The 16,957-nt window shown below is 58.7% G+C and overlaps 6 protein-coding genes across 6 annotated transcripts; 4 read left to right on the plus strand and 2 right to left on the minus strand.

The window, feature by feature from the left end:
- Window positions 1-736: 736 nt before the first annotated feature.
- On the plus strand, window positions 737-1,213 carry DCS_05657 (uncharacterized protein; the record flags this gene model as incomplete). Its single annotated transcript, XM_040802959.1, has 1 exon — window positions 737-1,213. The coding sequence occupies one exon, from the start codon at window positions 737-739 to the stop codon at window positions 1,211-1,213; it is 477 nt and encodes a 158-aa protein (XP_040657992.1).
- Window positions 1,214-1,794: 581 nt separating this feature from the next.
- DCS_05658 (uncharacterized protein) lies at window positions 1,795-3,007 on the plus strand (the record flags this gene model as incomplete). Its single annotated transcript, XM_040802960.1, has 4 exons — window positions 1,795-2,121; window positions 2,172-2,305; window positions 2,367-2,549; window positions 2,608-3,007. The coding sequence occupies 4 exons, from the start codon at window positions 1,795-1,797 to the stop codon at window positions 3,005-3,007; spliced, it is 1,044 nt and encodes a 347-aa protein (XP_040657993.1).
- Window positions 3,008-4,596: 1,589 nt separating this feature from the next.
- On the plus strand, window positions 4,597-7,275 carry DCS_05659 (uncharacterized protein; the record flags this gene model as incomplete). The annotated part of the gene is made up of 2 exons (XM_040802961.1): window positions 4,597-4,871; window positions 5,649-7,275. The coding sequence occupies 2 exons, from the start codon at window positions 4,597-4,599 to the stop codon at window positions 7,273-7,275; spliced, it is 1,902 nt and encodes a 633-aa protein (XP_040657994.1).
- A 1,797-nt stretch (window positions 7,276-9,072) lies between these two features.
- On the minus strand, window positions 9,073-10,158 carry DCS_05660 (alpha/beta hydrolase fold domain containing protein; the record flags this gene model as incomplete). Its single annotated transcript, XM_040802962.1, has 1 exon — window positions 9,073-10,158. The coding sequence occupies one exon, from the start codon at window positions 10,156-10,158 to the stop codon at window positions 9,073-9,075; it is 1,086 nt and encodes a 361-aa protein (XP_040657995.1).
- Window positions 10,159-10,518: 360 nt separating this feature from the next.
- On the minus strand, window positions 10,519-11,763 carry DCS_05661 (uncharacterized protein; the record flags this gene model as incomplete). Its single annotated transcript, XM_040802963.1, has 1 exon — window positions 10,519-11,763. One exon carries the CDS (start codon window positions 11,761-11,763, stop codon window positions 10,519-10,521), a length of 1,245 nt encoding a protein of 414 aa, XP_040657996.1.
- A 1,527-nt stretch (window positions 11,764-13,290) lies between these two features.
- Window positions 13,291-15,349, plus strand: DCS_05662 (RING finger protein; the record flags this gene model as incomplete). The annotated part of the gene is made up of 2 exons (XM_040802964.1): window positions 13,291-13,900; window positions 13,989-15,349. The coding sequence occupies 2 exons, from the start codon at window positions 13,291-13,293 to the stop codon at window positions 15,347-15,349; spliced, it is 1,971 nt and encodes a 656-aa protein (XP_040657997.1).
- Between the last annotated feature and the right edge of the window lie 1,608 nt (window positions 15,350-16,957).

A 16,957-nucleotide genomic window follows, 5' to 3' on the forward strand; every position in this document is an offset into this window, starting at 1 on the left:
CATGGAATGTGCTTCAGAGGCAGAGCCATAGTAGTGCATGAAGATGAAAAACCATTCCAATCAGCGCTATGCCGCTGGACTGGTTGGCTTGCCGACCGAGTGCAAGGTAAAAGTGCTGGCAAGATGGCCTCATGGCTCCGCTGTAGTGAATATCGCCTTTTCATATATACCCCCGGGGTAACGCATACGAACCGGAAACCTCATCAGGCATCGACTCCTCGTCTGCGCTCCCACCTTTGGTCGACAAGCGGAAGCGAGCGTCCACGTCCAACCGGCTCCTCGATCGGCCTTACTTGGTCAACCTGGCCAGCCAGTCGTCCATTCGCGTCCAACCAGCTCCGCGATCCGCCTGAAGTTGCGAACCTGGCCAGCCAGTTACTCATTCGCATCCAACCAGCTCCTCGATCCGCCTGGGTTGGCCAACCTGGGCAGCCATTCGGTCATTCACCGCATGAAAATATTATTCAACATTGCTGCCTTTGACGCATTGTATAAAAACGTCGGTGCTCCGACATTTCGGCAAGTTCTCTCCTTCCCTCCCCTCTTGTGTGTGCTTCGGGTTCAACTCATTTCAAACCAAGGTCGGCGCTCTCGACTCCCGCTCGCGGGCTCCGCTGCGTGACAACTCCGACTCCGCTCTGCGGCCGGTGTCCCGGTATCTGGCGCCGCGGCATCGTTCGGCACCAACTCCGTGTGCGTAGCATAACTCGACGACCAACATCGACAACCCCCCGAGATGGCACCTCAACGCTCGCTCGGCAAGAGCATTCTCTTGATCATGGTATCCATGTCCGGTATCTGGGCGGGAATGCAACGTGCGCCCGTGGACCACAGCATCCACCGTCGGCAAGAAGTCGTCGGCTCGGCTTGCTCCAGCGAAGGACAGTGGTACTGCATGACAAATTCCTGGCAGCGCTGCGCCAGCGGTCAATGGGGCGTCGTCATGCCATGCGCCGCCGGCACCTCCTGCAGTCCCGCTGGCTTGACGACTGATCTCCAGGTCCAGCAGGGCGGTCAAGGCCAGGCCCAGCGCGACGGCGCCGCCCAGGCCCAGCGCGACGGCGCCGCCCAGGCCCAGCGTGATGGCGAAGCCCAGGCCCAGCGCGACGGCAAGGCCCATGGCCAGGTGGGCAGAGGTGGAAGCGACGGACCAAACACTGGCCTTGGTCCTCTGCTGCCCATACCTCTCCTTGCCATGGCCATGCTCCTGTAGCTTGCCCGCCTCGGCCGTTCATGGCTGATGCGAAAGTCGTCGTGGCAGGTGCATGCTGGAAGCAACCGGATACCCTATTTCTCCTCCTACCTCTTCGAATTCGAGCCCATTTCTTGTCGCTACAAAGCATAGACCGGCTGCCGAGTGAAGGACTGTTTCTTCGCGGCTGCAAAATCCATCTTGGATGCGAGATGCCCGTGTGTAATTCCCCATGTCAGCACTGTCAACCTGTAGTAATACCCCGACCAACGCGCAAACCCCCCCGGTTAGTACGGAATAGCTTAGTTCGGATCGGTGCGGAGTTTGCGGCGGTCCACTGTCGTGGATCGGTGAACGGGAGCTAAACGCAGCCACGTGGACGCGGAGAAGGCACCTTTGAGGCCTTTGAGGGATGCGCCCTGCGTCTGGCATGGATGCATCGGCGGAATGCTGGCGGACAAAGGGCGAGACAGTGCCGGCCAGGATGCGGGGAATTTTCGCTTGCCTCGGCCGACCATTTCCTCGACGCTGCCCGTCTCTCCTCGGTCCGGACCATATTCGCAGACCTTTGATGCGCACTCCTGCGCCGGCACGGTAGCGTCATGTCGTCGAAAGGCTCCATCCTCGTCACGGGCGCCAACGGTGGCCTCGGGTCGGCCATCGTCGCTCACATCTTGAAGACGCCCGACCTCGCTTCCAACTACACGGGCCTCTACAGCGTTCGCAAGGAGGCCACGGCCGCTCGCCTCCGGTCGGCCCTCCAGCACGCTCCTCCGGCGTACAAGCACGAGACGTTCGAGATGGACCTCGGCTCCGTCGCCAGCGTCAAGAGTGCCGCCGCCGACGTCAACGCCAAGGTCGCGAGCGGACAGCTGCCGCCCATCAGGGCTCTCATCCTCAACGCCGGCTTCCAAGAGCACGACACGCTGGTCAGTACAAGCGGCACGGTGAAATCCGTCGAGCGTGGCTGACGGACCAGACCATGACGGGCGACGGTTTCGACATGACCTGGCAGGTCAACTTCCTTTCCAACCTGATCCTGTCTCTCTCCCTCATGCAAAGCATGGACCGCGAGCACGGCAGAATCCTCATCCTCGGTAGCTGGATGCATGAGTGAGCGTGCATGAATCAACATCGGATGCCGGCCGGCCGGCCGCTGACCGTCTTCCTGCAGCTACGAGGACGAGCGAAACGCGATGGGAGGCGGAACGGTATTCAAGGACCCCAAGTGGCACGATCTGCTCCCCGATGTCGATGCCGTTGCCAGGGGGAGATGGAGCACCCGCAAAGATGACCCGTCGGGACAGCCCGGCTTTCGCCGATACGGTTCGAGCAAGCTCTGTGCCGTCATGCTCATGTGAGTCGACCGAGCCATCTCGTTATCTTCATGACGGCGCCGTCTGATCCGGGACCAGGCACGAATTGAGCGACCGCGTCTATAAAGACGCCAATCTCTCGGCCATATCGGTTCTGGGGCTGGATCCTGGCGGCATGCCCTCCGACATTTCCCGCCGCGGGCCTTTCATGGTCAGAGCGGTGACGATGAAGATCCTGGTGCCGTTGGCGGCACCCGTCATGGCAAAGTTCAGCCCGAACGGAGTGCTCCGACCTACGTGGAAGAGCGCGGCGGATGTGATTCGCGCATGCTTCGAGATCGAGCCGCCAAAGGGCAAGGCCCTGTACCTGAACGGGACCGACGAGCTGGAGACGGCCAAGGATGCTCGGGATGCCAAGAAGCGGCAAGTTCTGTGGAAGTACGGACTGGAGGCTGCCGGCATTAAGGCCGGCGATACCGTCTTGACGAACTGGCAATGACGACGTGCCGCGACGCGCCGTCGATGCGAGGTTGAATAATCAAATATCCAATCAACGGACTTGGCCGCTTCGAATGGGGCCGTCTCTCGGGTGAGCAACGTTTTGCTTGCCGAGACAGCACGTAGCGATTGCTGCTGCGTCCTGTTGCTCCGCACACCTCCTACGGGTCCGTGACCGTAGAGCTAAATAAATCCTGTAGCTGCGGACTAGCAAGTAGATACGGTACGGGATCGAGGAGCGTATGCGGCCTGTGGAGGATGAGACGAAGTTTGATGCCAGGGGTTGTGGAGCAAATGGTCGAAGCATCGACTGTCCGGGGCCTGAAACAGGCACTTGCGCATCAAAAGCGGACGGGATAACCGCCGTTCGGCATCTGACCGTACTGGGCATGAAGTGACACATGGTGCTTATGCGACGAATTACAGTCGAGTTGACGTGCGTGGCAATAAGCCAGCCAACCGTTCCCCTTTTTTCAGCATCGACTTCTGAAACCATTCACTCCGCTGACGGGTGCCTTCGCGCGTACTGGCGGCAACAGCCCGTCCAGATCTCTTGGAGAGGCTCGGGTGCCAATAGATGGGGTGAATCGGTGCTGCTCTCGAAGCGTCGACTCCGGGAGAGCCGCTGGAGTTGGTGCTATAGCCGGCCGCAATCGGTAAGCGACCGGCAGACAAGTCGTTCGTATCCGAATGTCTGGACCTGCAACATTGCGAGCTTGGTGCAACGTCAGCTGGCGCCCGGCCCCCTGCTCTCGTCTGTGTGACGTGCTCCAGGGAGATTGATCGAGCGACGGAGTCTCCGTGAATGGAGGGCGAAGAAGAAAAGAAGGGGGAGCTCGGCCAAGGAGGTGATGGGACTCCTGAGGGAGCGCCTGCCATTGACGACCAGTTGCCTTTGCATGAAGGTGTGTATGGAGCCAGCGGCAGGAGCGATGAACATGTTTGGTGTTTCCACAAGCACGGGAAGGTGCACCGCTGGATGTAATAAATAAATAGGCAAAGATCCATCCCTGCTCGTATATCATTTTTGACTTGTATTTTTTTTTCGTCTCGAATCTTCTCTGCCTGTTCCCTTCTTGCCCATATCGTGAACAGTCTCTTCCTCTCATCGCAGGTTCCAACGGATGAAGCATACGGGCCAGCCAGCCAGCCAACCACCAAGTAAATGACCATCACTTCCACGAGCAACGAAGAACCCACTGCCTTACAGGCTACAACGCTCCATACCTGCCAGGTATCCATCTATTGGTTTGCCCAGGGGGCAGCTCATATTACGTCTCTGTCTACAGTCTACGGAGTACTAATACCTACTATGCAGTGATCGGGCCGGTACCTTGAAGGCCTCTATGCCAAGACTTTTCGTTTTTCGTCGCGAGAGAAAAAAAACCGATAGGAGTTGCCAGTTCAAGGAGTCGGGCCTGCGTACAAATACTGTACATGTGCAATACACCTACCGGTATCGAGGACAAATAGTAGCCTCTCTTACTTGCGTAGGTGGTGGTCGCTGTTAGTACGTATACTTTCCGTGCACGTACCTGTTGCGCACATCTTTGCACGGGCAACACGAGGCACCATCGTGTGCACCATACGATGTGGGACCGGCTCCAAGCAACATCATCGGCGACGGCCACAGCAACATTCTTCGCCTTTGGTCGTCATCGCCATCAAACCTCGTCCCCCTCGCATTCGGATCACACTGCTGGCATTCCCAAGTCACGAACCGGCCGCCGTCGTGGCAACCACGGCTCAAGCTGGCCCGACAACCTTGACGATCCTTTCGGCACTCTGGCCGTGGCCCGCTCCGGCTCATACAAGTTCGAGATTAGCAGAGGCAAGGTTGTGCCGCAGACGACGCATGCCGACATGTAAGTAGGAGTAATCTTGGCCTGCTTTTTTGCTTGCTCCGGTGTTGTGCCTAAGTACGACCCTTTGACTTTCCCATCTTTGATGATACGCAATGCCTTGCGTCTTCCACCAGCAGGCCAGTTTCGGCTTCAAGCTACTCGTTCAGCTGTCCCCGCTGTTTACAAATAGATTCAATCTATGTCGAGCTAGCACCCACTTCGCGTGGCACCAACGACACAAGGACGAGCTGAGCTGCAGTACGCGAGCTGGTAATCGGCCTGATGGCAAGGGAACCCCCCCTCCACACGACAACGCCTTGGTCCATGCAGCAACATAGCAGCCGTCGAATGGGCAGGCGTTGCGACGACTCCTCCCCGTGATGTTGCTTTCCATCGGCTGCGGCCAGGCCCCAGCCAAAGTGATGACGCAACGAGACGTATGCTGACTCGGTCATCCTGTTGCTCCCAAGCAGATCTCTCTCCTCTCACCAAGAAGGCGGGACGCCGACGCCAGTTCTTGTACCACCTCCACGAAACCCCCGAAGGCTGCAGCAACGACAGCACCATCAGCAGCCGCTGCCGCTCACGAATTGGCGACCTGCATCCTCTGTCTACGGGAGTGACGCAGACCACGACGACGAGGCGGCAGCAACCTCGCCCCTGCCCGGAGCGATGCACCGACTGGCGGCCGAGGTGCAAATATCGCCGCCAAGTTCACCCGATCTCGACGCAGCGCGCGATGGGCAAGTGTTTTTTTCCTCGTAGGAATAAATTGTGCCAATGGCTGATGCTGCAAAGGTACTTTCATGTCGACGTATCGCCTATCGACGATGAGCCCGTCCACTTTCACGAGCATCTGCCGCAAGAGACGTCCCGGCATCAACCGCCACAGCCCTCGCGCCAAAATGGCACGAACAGCATTCCGGAAGTCGATCATATGAACCGGCGCGCCCCTACCCTTGTCATTCCGAGGACGCGAGAGCCTAAGCCCAACCACGACCAACGTCGAGATCACCAAACTTCCTCTGATCAAAGCCCTGCGCTCCAAACTGAAGCCAAGCCGAGGCAGCCTGCAGCCGGTGACGCGCCCGACACCGCACCTTCAGTTCTCGATTCGGTCACAAGAATGTTGGCAACGCCATCTGGCCGCGGCAAATCGCCCGCTTCAACTTTCGGTCAACGGATGCGCGCCCTCGGTCGCAGCAAGCCTGACCCGGTTGACAGCCGGCCCCCTTGGTACGGTCCGAGTGGACGGGACAAGCTTCTCCAACCCATTCGCGATGATGATGGTGCTACCACTCTCACCATGCCCCGAAAGAACGTCAATGGGACTGTACGTGGGGCCGCAGCATCCAACTGTCCCCCTGATGCCCAACTTGAAACGTCCAATGCCGCCGCCGCCGCCGGGGCCGCTACGGACACCGCAAATAGCCTTCAACCGCTGGCGCAGAACGGAAGGGCTAGTAACAAACCGGCCACGCCATCGTCCTCGCTCTCCTCAACCACGTCTTCCACTTCGCCCTCCTCGTTGCTTCACAGGGGAAGACAACAGCTGCAGCGCAGCCACCTCGAGGCCGAGTCTCCTCCATCGACCTCCAGTGATTCGAAATCATCGGATTCCAAGTCGCTCACGTCGTCCTCGGCCTTCACGCCGCGCGAAGTCATCAAGCGAAAACCACCTCCATTTCCCTCAACCACTGCCTCCATCTCGGCGCAGGCCCGCCACGCATCAGACCCGACCATTGCCGGACGATCGACGACCAAAGACGACCGGGTCGAGATAGCATCACGCTTTGGTGTCACGACATTCGCGACTTCGAACCCCGCTACGCTCCGGCAGGAAAGGGACCGGACGCCCGTGCCGACCCCGCCACTGCAGTCAACCTCCGTCATGAACCGTAGGAGGCCCGTTGGCGGAGGACATGGCGGCAAGTCGGCTGCCGAACCGGTCTTGATATCGATGAGAAATACATCCGCACCAGAGACAGAATCGAATCCACACCGACGACCGAGCGACCCGACCGAGCACACACACTTGACCGGCAGCGGCCAGCTAGTTGACCGTCGCTCCTCCGCCTCTCCCGCAGCAAAGCCCCTCCCTCTTGCACCGCACGAGCTGCAATCGTCCAAGGACCCTGTAGAAACGCTAAAGGCGGAAGTTGATGTTCTCGCCCATCGGCGCATGAACATTAACAAATGCATCCAGCAAATGACGGCGCGAATGCCGTCCGATAACCTCATGGCTAGCCAGCAGCTGCTGCGCAAGCGTGAGAACGAAAAGATAGCGGCTCTGAAGGAAGAGCTTGCCGAGGTGCAGAAGGACGAGTACACGGTTGGTCTCAAGTTGCACCGGGCCTATAAGCGAATGGAAAGGAATTCCAACTACGAGCAGACTGGTCTCTGGGTGAGCAGGGTGGCGAGGTGATAGACGACGGGATGAGCTCTACCATTAAGCTTGTTGAATGCGCCTTCGGGGAACGTGCCAGCATGCTGCCATTTACGACTGACGACAGCATGGCATCGGAGTTTGCACGTTTGGGAGACGCCCACGAACAATTGCTCCACGTTGCACGTATCTCGTCATGGAATGTATGTATGGCTTGTTGTTTTGGGTTTTCAAGGGCGCAAGGTGCAAGAGCACGTTCAATGTAACAATACTTGTAAATGAACTATCCTGTGCTTCCTAACCCTGCCCTTCTTGGATTGTGAAGCGGTGCACACAGGGGAAGCTCCCTTCTTCCTTGAAATAGGTAGGGTAGCTCCCACATGATCCATGCAACAAGTTGATGAAGGGTATGGATTGCAACCAGAACAGCGGTCAGAAGGAGAGAGCATATGAATAGATGGGCTAAGAACATGTCTCGAAAGCTCTTTGTGTCGGCGAGGACTTGAACGGTGTGCTCGCTGAAAAGGCGGGCAATGGCGTGAAATGCCTGAGATAAAACACGGAGAGGAAGTCGACCGATTCTCGAGTTGCCAAGGGCGAACCAGCTAGGTTGAGGTTAATCAGATCAAGACCCTTGCGTTTGAGAGGACGGCGGCGTACAAGAGGCGGATAATTTGCAGCGCGCTCACGATGGCCAAGAAGATTGTCTCGCAAGCTATTACAATGACGATTCTATTCTAGATATTAGCTGGAGCTGGGAAAGGTAGACTGACATGTGTGACAAACAAGGGGAGTTGGATAAGCCCACACGAAGAGTCGTTTGGGGGTGCGAGGCTATACATGCTGAACTGGGAGAATGCACGGAGGCGACAGGATAGTATCGGCTTCCGCTGACTCGACGTTATCTTGTGACTGCGTCTGGAGACTCTGACCTCTGGAGAATCTGGCCTGCTGATTAACTGCCTGCGTCGTCGGAAAAGTCATCTCAGCTCGACAGAAGCACAATGGGCAGATAGGTATATGTCTTGATAAGTAGATGGAAAGCTGTCCGGTTATAGTTCAACAGAGGCGCTGTGCTTCCAGCCATCATATACTGTTCATGAGTAATTCATCGTTTTGCTTCCTTTGTCCCCAAACCTGTGCAACAGAAACAAAGGATGGTGTTGTTATGAACGCTTCACAACCTCATCAGGACAGGCCATTGGGTCTGCACTCTAGGTGAACCAAATTGCAAACAGTGCAACCACGCCAGTTCCAAAAACTCACCCCCAAGCTTCCAATGACTCACCACAACGCTTCCCCAATCTGCCCAAGGATGCCGCCCAGTAATGCGGCAGAGTCTCTCAATATGCGCTTGCTATCGATAGATAGATAGAAAGTCGTAGCTTTGCTGCCACAGACGCAGGAATTCAACCCCTCCGCCGACTGGAACAAACAGGCCGGTAGACAGAGGCGGGCCATATTAACCCATGGGGACAATGGGGAGGGGGGCACAGGCGAGACAAAGGCCGGCATCCCTGTATCAAATCTCGCGCATTCTGTATCACCTTGCGGATGCCTGTGTGTCGCGGGGACTTTTCGTTCGTACATAGCAAAGCACCTCGAGTTGCTCACAGGTGGCTCGTCAAGAGCCGAGGCGAGGCTCGCCGGACGAGGTGTGGGACCACGGCTGACCTGCTTCCCAGGGTTTCGGGATGGCACCCCGACTGCGGCCCGGTCACGGAATCGAGGCTGGAGCATCAGAGTGCCAGCAATGCAACGTCAAAAATACATGCCGAATGCAGGGTACGTGGTCGATATGTCGAATCGTGAACGCGGCGGAGCATTGAGAATACATCAGCGTGCACGGTGCCCAGCGTGAAGGTCTTGGTGAATGGCATGCCTTGCTTCTCGCGTCTGGTTCCAGTGCAAGAAGTTGAGAACAACGTCGTGGAAAGCGTTCGGGTCCGATAGCTGCGGCGCATGGCCCAGATTGGTGAATCGGTGTAGTTGACCGTTCTGGAGCTGGTGCGCGGCTTCGGGACCGAGGAGGTCGAAGCGGCCAAGCTTCGCAGCAACGTCTGGGGACGACCACTGGGAACCGATGGCTGTCCTGTCCTTATCCCCGACAATGAGCAAAGTCCGAGGCTGGATGTCGCCAAAGCAATGGGCGACGGGACCGGTCAGGACCATGTCGACAACCTGGGCTTGGTTCTTGACGTAGGCGTCGCGCTCGGAGCCGTGGTAAATGTTGACGAGCATCTGGACCCATGTTTCGTAGGCGGGCCTCCACCGATCAACGTAGTAGACTTTCTTCTCGTACGCACGGATGCTGTCGTAGCCGGAGGCGGCTTCCGACTTGGCCGTGGTGTCAAGGCCGACGTAGGGGACCCCTTTCTTCACATAGTCTTCGAGGCCGACGGGGGCGACGACGACCATCTCGTCAACGGCTTCAGGGTACTGCAGGGCGATCCGGACAGCCATCATGCCACCGAGAGAGTGGCCGATGACGGTGACGTTTCCGACGTCGAGCATGTCGAGCAGAAGGCGAGTGTTGGATGCCATCTGGCCGAGGCTGAACTGGTAGGCCGCGGGCTTGGAGCTCTTGCAGAAGCCAATTTGGTCAGGGACGACAACACGGTAGCCGTGTTGGGTGAGGACGTGCATCGTCGTCTCCCAGGTCGGGCCGCAAAAGTTCTTGCCATGCAAAAGCACAGCCGTCATGCCGTTGGGCCTGCACGCGGGCTCGACATCCATAAAGGCCATCTGTAGCGGCTGCAGCTGGCTGGTGAACTGGAAGACCTTGACGGGCCACGGATACGTGAAGTTGGAGCCGTTGAGGCTGTCTGGGAAGGGTCCGTCGATGATGCAGCCAGTAGTGGAGGCGGCGGCGGCGGCGGCGGCGGCCAGAACGGCGAGACCAGCGAGGACCGATCGCTTCATGTTACTGCCGAGGATGATGCGATGGCGTGATGGCCATGGACGTGGTGGTGGTGACGATGTATGGATGACGTTGAGAGGGAACGAGGGAGGGGAGCGGGAAAAATGTACATCAGTTTGTCCGATGCCACAGTACTCTCTACCGAGCAGCGGCAAGGCTCTGCAGACATGGAGGGGAAATACGACTGGTGGTTTGCAAGGCAGGGTGCGTCCCAACCGGTTCCTCATTCGCCCATCAAACTGGCCCAGATGACGACCCATGGTGCATCTGGTCTACGGCAATGACGGATCCTCATGCCAGGCGAGCACGGCGCCGACAAGAATTGTTCGAGAAGGAAGAACGGCTCGTGACGGACGTCCCAACTAGCCCATGCCCTCCATAAACTCGACGCGGTCGAGGAGCATCTGCCGATAGCCCATATACTCCTTGAGGCCTTCCCACTCGGGCCCCGTCTCCTCTCCATGCCGCCATGGCTCCTTGAAGCCCCAGGCGCAGGCCACCTTGTCGAGCGCCCGCCTCTCGTCTTCCCGCAGCCACCTGTAGCGCAAGGGCGTGCCTGGCGACCAGGTTACTCGCTTCATCTGGTCCTTGTTGCTCAGCTTCGCAATCATGCCGAGGGAGCCGACGACGAAGAAGTAGCCGGAGATGCCGGCGACGCAGAGGCCGGTGGCCGTCGAGACGTCCATGGTGTTTTGCCAGTAGGACGCATACGCCGTGGAGAGGCCGAATATGCCAAAGGGAAGGGTGGCCAGGCCGAGGGCGGGCGCCGTCGCGTTCTTGAGTATCTTTTGCCGCTTGAAGGCCGGCACGGCGTAGGCGGCCTGGACGATGCCGAGGGCAGAGTCGAGGCTCCTCGCGTCGATGGCCGTCTGCAGAGCCATCTCGGCGACGTCCGTCTCGATGGCCTTGACCGCCGCGTTGGGATTCGGAGCGACGTGATGGATCTGGCCGTCCCTGACGACGGGCTTCGGCTTCGTCGCGTACAGGTCGAGGACGGAGGGGAGAGATTCGGGACGGCCCAGCTGGTACTGGATTTGAACGTACGCCTCGAGGAACTCGGCCGTCATCTCGACGTTGGGATGCGTGATGATCTTGTAGGCCGTGCACGAGATTCTGTTGATGGACTCCTGGAGCTTGCCATCGATCGGCAGCCGGGCGCCGACTCGTTGGGCACCAAGCGACACCAGCCGCGACGCAGAAGCCTTGGACAGCGACTCGGCCCTCTTGAGCTGCGGGTGCAGCGCCGAGGCGGCTCGTAGACACGACCGCAGCGCAGCACCCGTGAGCTGATGCGCCGGGATGCCGTCGACCGAGAGGAACTTTCTGCCGCTATCCTCCGCCACGTTGGCGAGCTCCTGGGGGTCCGTCATCTGCGGCCACGTCGCGGGAGCATTCGTCTCCTTCGCCGCAGTCTCCGGTTCGGCAGGAGAGCTCGCGGCCACGACCGACGACCATCGTGCCGCGATTGGCCTCCATACCAACGACCGGCCCGGTAGCTGGCTTCCTGACCGGACAAGTCGGTTGCCGAGGCCTTGCTTCGACGCTCGGCCTACCGAAGCGCACGATTCGCAGATGAAGCGAACCTGTGGGGGGACCGCTCGCCGCATCGCCGCCGCCTGAAGGTGCCGTGGAATGGAACGGTAGCTCCAGCTTTGAGCTGCGTGAGTGTCGAATTTGTGTTGGTTTTGTCGTCACGACACGAGATGGGGTGCAGAAGGGTTCAACTTGGCTCTTTGATGGCTGCTGCATGGGGCAGGAGATAGGCGCTTCGATAGGCCCCAGCAGCACCAGGATCCAGCGTGGGTGCTAATTAATCCGTGCCCGTGCCGACTGCCGGTTCTCACCGCCTGCCTGTTTTGCCGCAACGCTCTCCACCACCATGAATCTCCGATGAAGTAATCTGCAGCCAGAAAGCGGCTACACGACCCTTCTCCTGAGAAAATTTGTATCGCCATGACGCGTGAATATCAGGAGCGGGCTACTCTTCGAAACCAATCCGACTTGACGTCAATCGCAGTACGCAGTATGCAAAACTCCCTCTGCATACTCGGTGCTTGGCATGCTATTCGCTGCCACCTGTGTCTCACCACAACGTGTCCGAGCAAGCAAGGTGCCATGGTAAGTATACAGTACTTGGAATGTAAGTACTGTACTTACGGAGTACAGAACGTGTGGCTGAGAGCGCCGCTAAAACTGAAGAGTCACACCGGAGTACTAGGTAAAACTTTCATGCGTACTCCGTAGAATGGAGTAATTAGTGTGCTTGAGTACTCCGTAATACAGCCAGTACAGTATACCTAAAGTACCTTGTACTTAAGTGGTGCGGAGTCGTGGTCGTGTGTTTGGTGCAATTAATTATTACATGTACAGTACCCAGTACTTACTGTACACTAGAGGTTCAGTGCATCATCCACTTGTATTGCTATCATGTACTGCACTGTATACATCACGCACACAACTCCACGCAACTCCAAACTTGCCCGTGGCCAGGAACTTGCCCTACTAGCTGTCAACTGCATACAAGTATGCAACCCGAGTTTCCATCTGGCAAGAACTAAGCTTGGTTCTCGCTGCCGCTGTTGCTTTCGACACAAGGCCTTTGATGTCTGTTCGTTGGCGAGTTTATTCCGACGCACCTTTTCAACAACACGGTACTCCGCACTGTACGAGCGTTCGGCGGCGATGGTAATAGTGCATTCCCCCCTGCTAGGCAGTGGCGGCAGTGTCAGGACGAACTACATTGCAGCACATACAGTACTTGCATTCGCCTACTTCAGCGCTATTCGTTGGCGTGCGTGCCCCCAAGTTGTGCATGGGCACCTGCATGCACAGTGCTTGCTTACAGTGCCCGCACACACTGCAAGTCGTCCCAGTCCCTACCCGGCATTAGTGAGCATTAGCAAAACATATGAGCAACGGCTTTCAAGCACCCATCGACATCGTCGGCGTTCGGCACGACTGAAGCAATCGAGTAATCAACCGCACACTGAACCCATACCGCAGGCCACATATCATAGCCTTCTCTCGCTCGCTCGCTCGCTCGCTCACCCATCTCGAGTCCGCCGGAGTTGTCGCCGCTTGCTTTGCGTCAACGATGATACGACCCCTGTTTTCCCGCCAGCTTACGACTCGTCATGGATGCCACCGCAGATGACGACGACCCTCGCTCGACCGAGCTCGAGAGCCTCGAAGCCATCTTTCCCGAGATACAGCACCCCCCCTTCGACGGTCACCATGCCCCATCCCCCTTCACCTTTGAACTCGAGCTCCCCGTGAGGCCGGCGGAACCGGTCACCGTCTTGTTCCCCGCCGCTTCCTCGGCCGTCCAGGACGACCAGCAATCGGCCGATGGCGCGGTCAACGGCGTGGCGTCCGAGCTCGTCGACTCTCTCCTCGTGTCCCACCTGCCTCCCGTCTCCCTTCGCATCTCTCTGCCGGACGGATACCCCTCCCTTTGCCCGCCCGAGGTCACCATCTCGACCGCACCCCAGTGGCTCTCGCCCCAAACCCTCGCCGCTCTCGAGCATGACAGCCTGCGACTCTGGGAGGAGGCAGGCCGCGACCTCGTCGCCTTCACCTACATCGACCACGTCCAGCGGGAGGCCGAAAATGTCTTTGGCACCATCGCCTCCGACGGCACCCTCGAGGTCCATCCCGACCACAAGCTCGCCGTCTTGGACTACGACATCAAGGCCGGGAAAGCTGCCTTTGAGCAGGGCACCTTTGAATGCGGCATCTGCCTGGGTATGTCTTGCCCATGAACCCCCTCCCCCCGGGCCGGCCTTGGCTTCGCTCCGTCTTGTTGCTCACTGGCCAACTCCCGTTGCCCCAGACCCCAAGAAGGGATCCCGTTGCCACAGGATGCTCGATTGCGGCCACATCTTCTGCTTCCAGTGCCTTCAGGACTTTTACAACGACGCCATCAAGGACGGCAACCTCTCCACCGTGCGCTGCGTCACTCCCGACTGCGCAAAGGACCGCGCCGCCGCCGCCACGGGCGGCCGTAAACCCAAGACCTTTGTCAGCCCAAGCGAGCTGCTCCAGATTGGCTTGACGGAGGAGATGGTGAAGCGCTACGTCACTCTCAAGTACAAGACGGAGCTCGAATCTGACAAGAACACCATATACTGCCCACGCCAGTGGTGCAACGGCGCTGCCCGCTCCAAGAGGCACAAGAAACCTGAGGGGCTCGAGTTCGCCGACGCCTCCGATGCCTCCGACCAAGACTCGGATCGGGGAGACGACATCAGCCACGAACGCAGGCGGGATGGGAAGAGAAAAGGGAAGAGAAAGGAGGCGGAAAAGTTTGACCGGGCCGACCTCCTCTCCGTCTGCGAGGACTGTGGTTTCGCCTTCTGCAACCGATGTCTCCAGACCTGGCACGGCGAGTTCGTCCGCTGTGCGCCGAAGCGCAACGAGGGCGAGCTGACGGAGGAGGAAAAGGCGTCGATCGAGTACCTCAAGCTTCACACGAGCCCCTGCCCGACCTGCAACGCGCCCGCCCAGAAGACGCACGGGTGCAACCACATGATCTGCTCCCGCTGCGACACCCACTTCTGCTACCTCTGCTCCTCCTGGCTCGACCCGGCGAACCCGTACCGGCACTACAACGAGCAGGCCGGCGGCAAGCTCACATCGTGCTACATGCGCCTGTGGGAGCTCGAGGGCGGCGACGGGGACGACGTTGGCATCGGATTCGTCGGCGGCCGAGGTCCGCCTGCGGACCTGCAGCAGGGTCTCGACGCCCAAGCTGGCGACTTGATTGCCGTCGCCGCCGAGTCGGACGAGTCGGATGCGAGTGACGAGAGCGACACCGAGACCGAGGACAGAGTACCCGAGCCGCGACAAGACGGCCAGGACCGGCGAGAGCAGCCCGTCGCTGTTGCGCGAGAAGCGCCTCTTGTCCTGCGACTAATGGACAACCAACCCCGGGGAGGCGCTCGCGGTGGACGCGACGAGCCAGCCTTGCCCGTCGTCAGGGGTCGTGGAGGAGGTGCTCGCGGCGCACGAGTCGCTCGCGGCGCGAGGCGAGGCCGCGGTCGAGGCGGTCGTGGTGCCGCCGCCGCTCCGTTGCAGCAACAGCAAGGGGTCGCCCGTGCGGACGAGCTAGATTTGGACCAAGAGGCATGGGTCCGCCGCTTTGTGCAGATGGCGCTCATCGATGCCGAAGACGAGTTTGATGACGGGGTCTAGGTCCGAGAGGACGACAAAAGAAGGCTCCGGCAATGAGCTGGGTACCTTTCGACCTCTTTTCCTCGTTAGAAACGCGGGGCATGGGCCACAACAACGACCAGCTATTTGGCCATCTGCGAATGGCATGCAAATCTTGGGAGTGTTTCAGCATCAAGACGCCACGGTACGTCTCATACGTGACCTTTGACTACGATTGTGAACCTTTTGATATCATAAAAAGGTGCCCGCAGGCACTCTCCTCATTATGCCTGAGATATGGAGATTCCGCTCAGCTCAGCAAGCAGCATCTCTACAGCGGGATGCTAGGCCAGTTTCGTTTTTCTGACCCTGCCCGACGACGAAACCCTCGAAGAAAATGATGGATTCAGAAATGGATCCTTGCCATCAAATAATCTTTCTTCCCTGTTGCCAAGTTGAATCGTTTGCGCGCCGATGGGGGATCTGATATACCGCGGCACAGATCCGGAGCACTCGTGGCTTCAAGAAGGGGCAAAACCCCCGAGGGTATCACAGCGCCGGGCCCGCACCCGAGACGTACTGACGAAGGCGACGAACTGCGTTGCCTGACTCGGTTCTCGCCTGCCCAACGACAGTCTGGTTTCAACACACTCTATTCGCCCACGACTGGGGACAGGATAAAGAGATGAACGCAGCGGTAGTCGAGAAGCACAAGCTAAGCACCCACAGGTGGCTCACACGCTTCTCGGAACGCCCATGCAAGTGTCACCAGACCCAAGCCTTATCGAAAAAGGGTGTCCCGGTGCTCAAGTGACGGAATCATCCATGGCGCTGGAGAGCATGTTGACGACTATCTGTGATTTATTCACCCGACGGAACGAACGGAGCAGCATTTGCATCCCAAGACGACATGTGCCCAAGATTCAACGTGGAGGAACAGCCAACGTCAAGGTACTCGCCTGCCAACTGCAGCGGCAATCGAGGCCACGGGAGGACCCCTCCTCCGAGGATGTCGTCCGCCCGTATGTCTGTACCACCTGGCAAGGGCCACGGGGCAGGTGGTGAAGATCGAACCCAGGACGTTGAACGTCATCGCGGCATGACCTCGCGCATGCGACCGGCACGTTCTACCGGCTAGTGCAGTGCAAGAGGCCGTTTGCAAAGGGAGGAAGCGGTATGGTTACACGATAGATTCACGAGCAGATGGAGCCTCTTGCTCTCGGATCAACACCAGGTTCAGCACATTCGCCACACCCGGGTTCGGGGTACTTGATCGGTCGGCTACGGGTGACAAATACCGAGCGAATGGTGGTGTTTGGGTGTCGGGTGTCGGGTGTCGGGTGCTGGCTGCTGGATGGTGTCTGGTGACGAGGACTCGACCCGACCCGTATTGCATGCATGTCGCCACAGCCCAGACGCAAGACTTGCCAATGAGGGCAAATCTTGGGCTCCTGCAACCACTACGAAAAACCAGATGTCGGTCACAATTTTTCGCAGCCGTGGAACTGGTGGGCGGCACCGAGTCGCATTGTGCGGGATCCTCGGCAACTCCAAGCCCCCCCCCCTGATAGGGGTAGGCGGCCGCTGCGAGCCTCGATAGTCACAAGGTGCGGTCGTTTGAGAAGTCGAGCAAGCCGAACGTGAGCCCGT

This window comes from Drechmeria coniospora, chromosome 02, assembly GCF_001625195.1.
Source record: "Drechmeria coniospora strain ARSEF 6962 chromosome 02, whole genome shotgun sequence".
Lineage (NCBI taxonomy): Eukaryota > Fungi > Ascomycota > Sordariomycetes > Hypocreales > Ophiocordycipitaceae > Drechmeria > Drechmeria coniospora.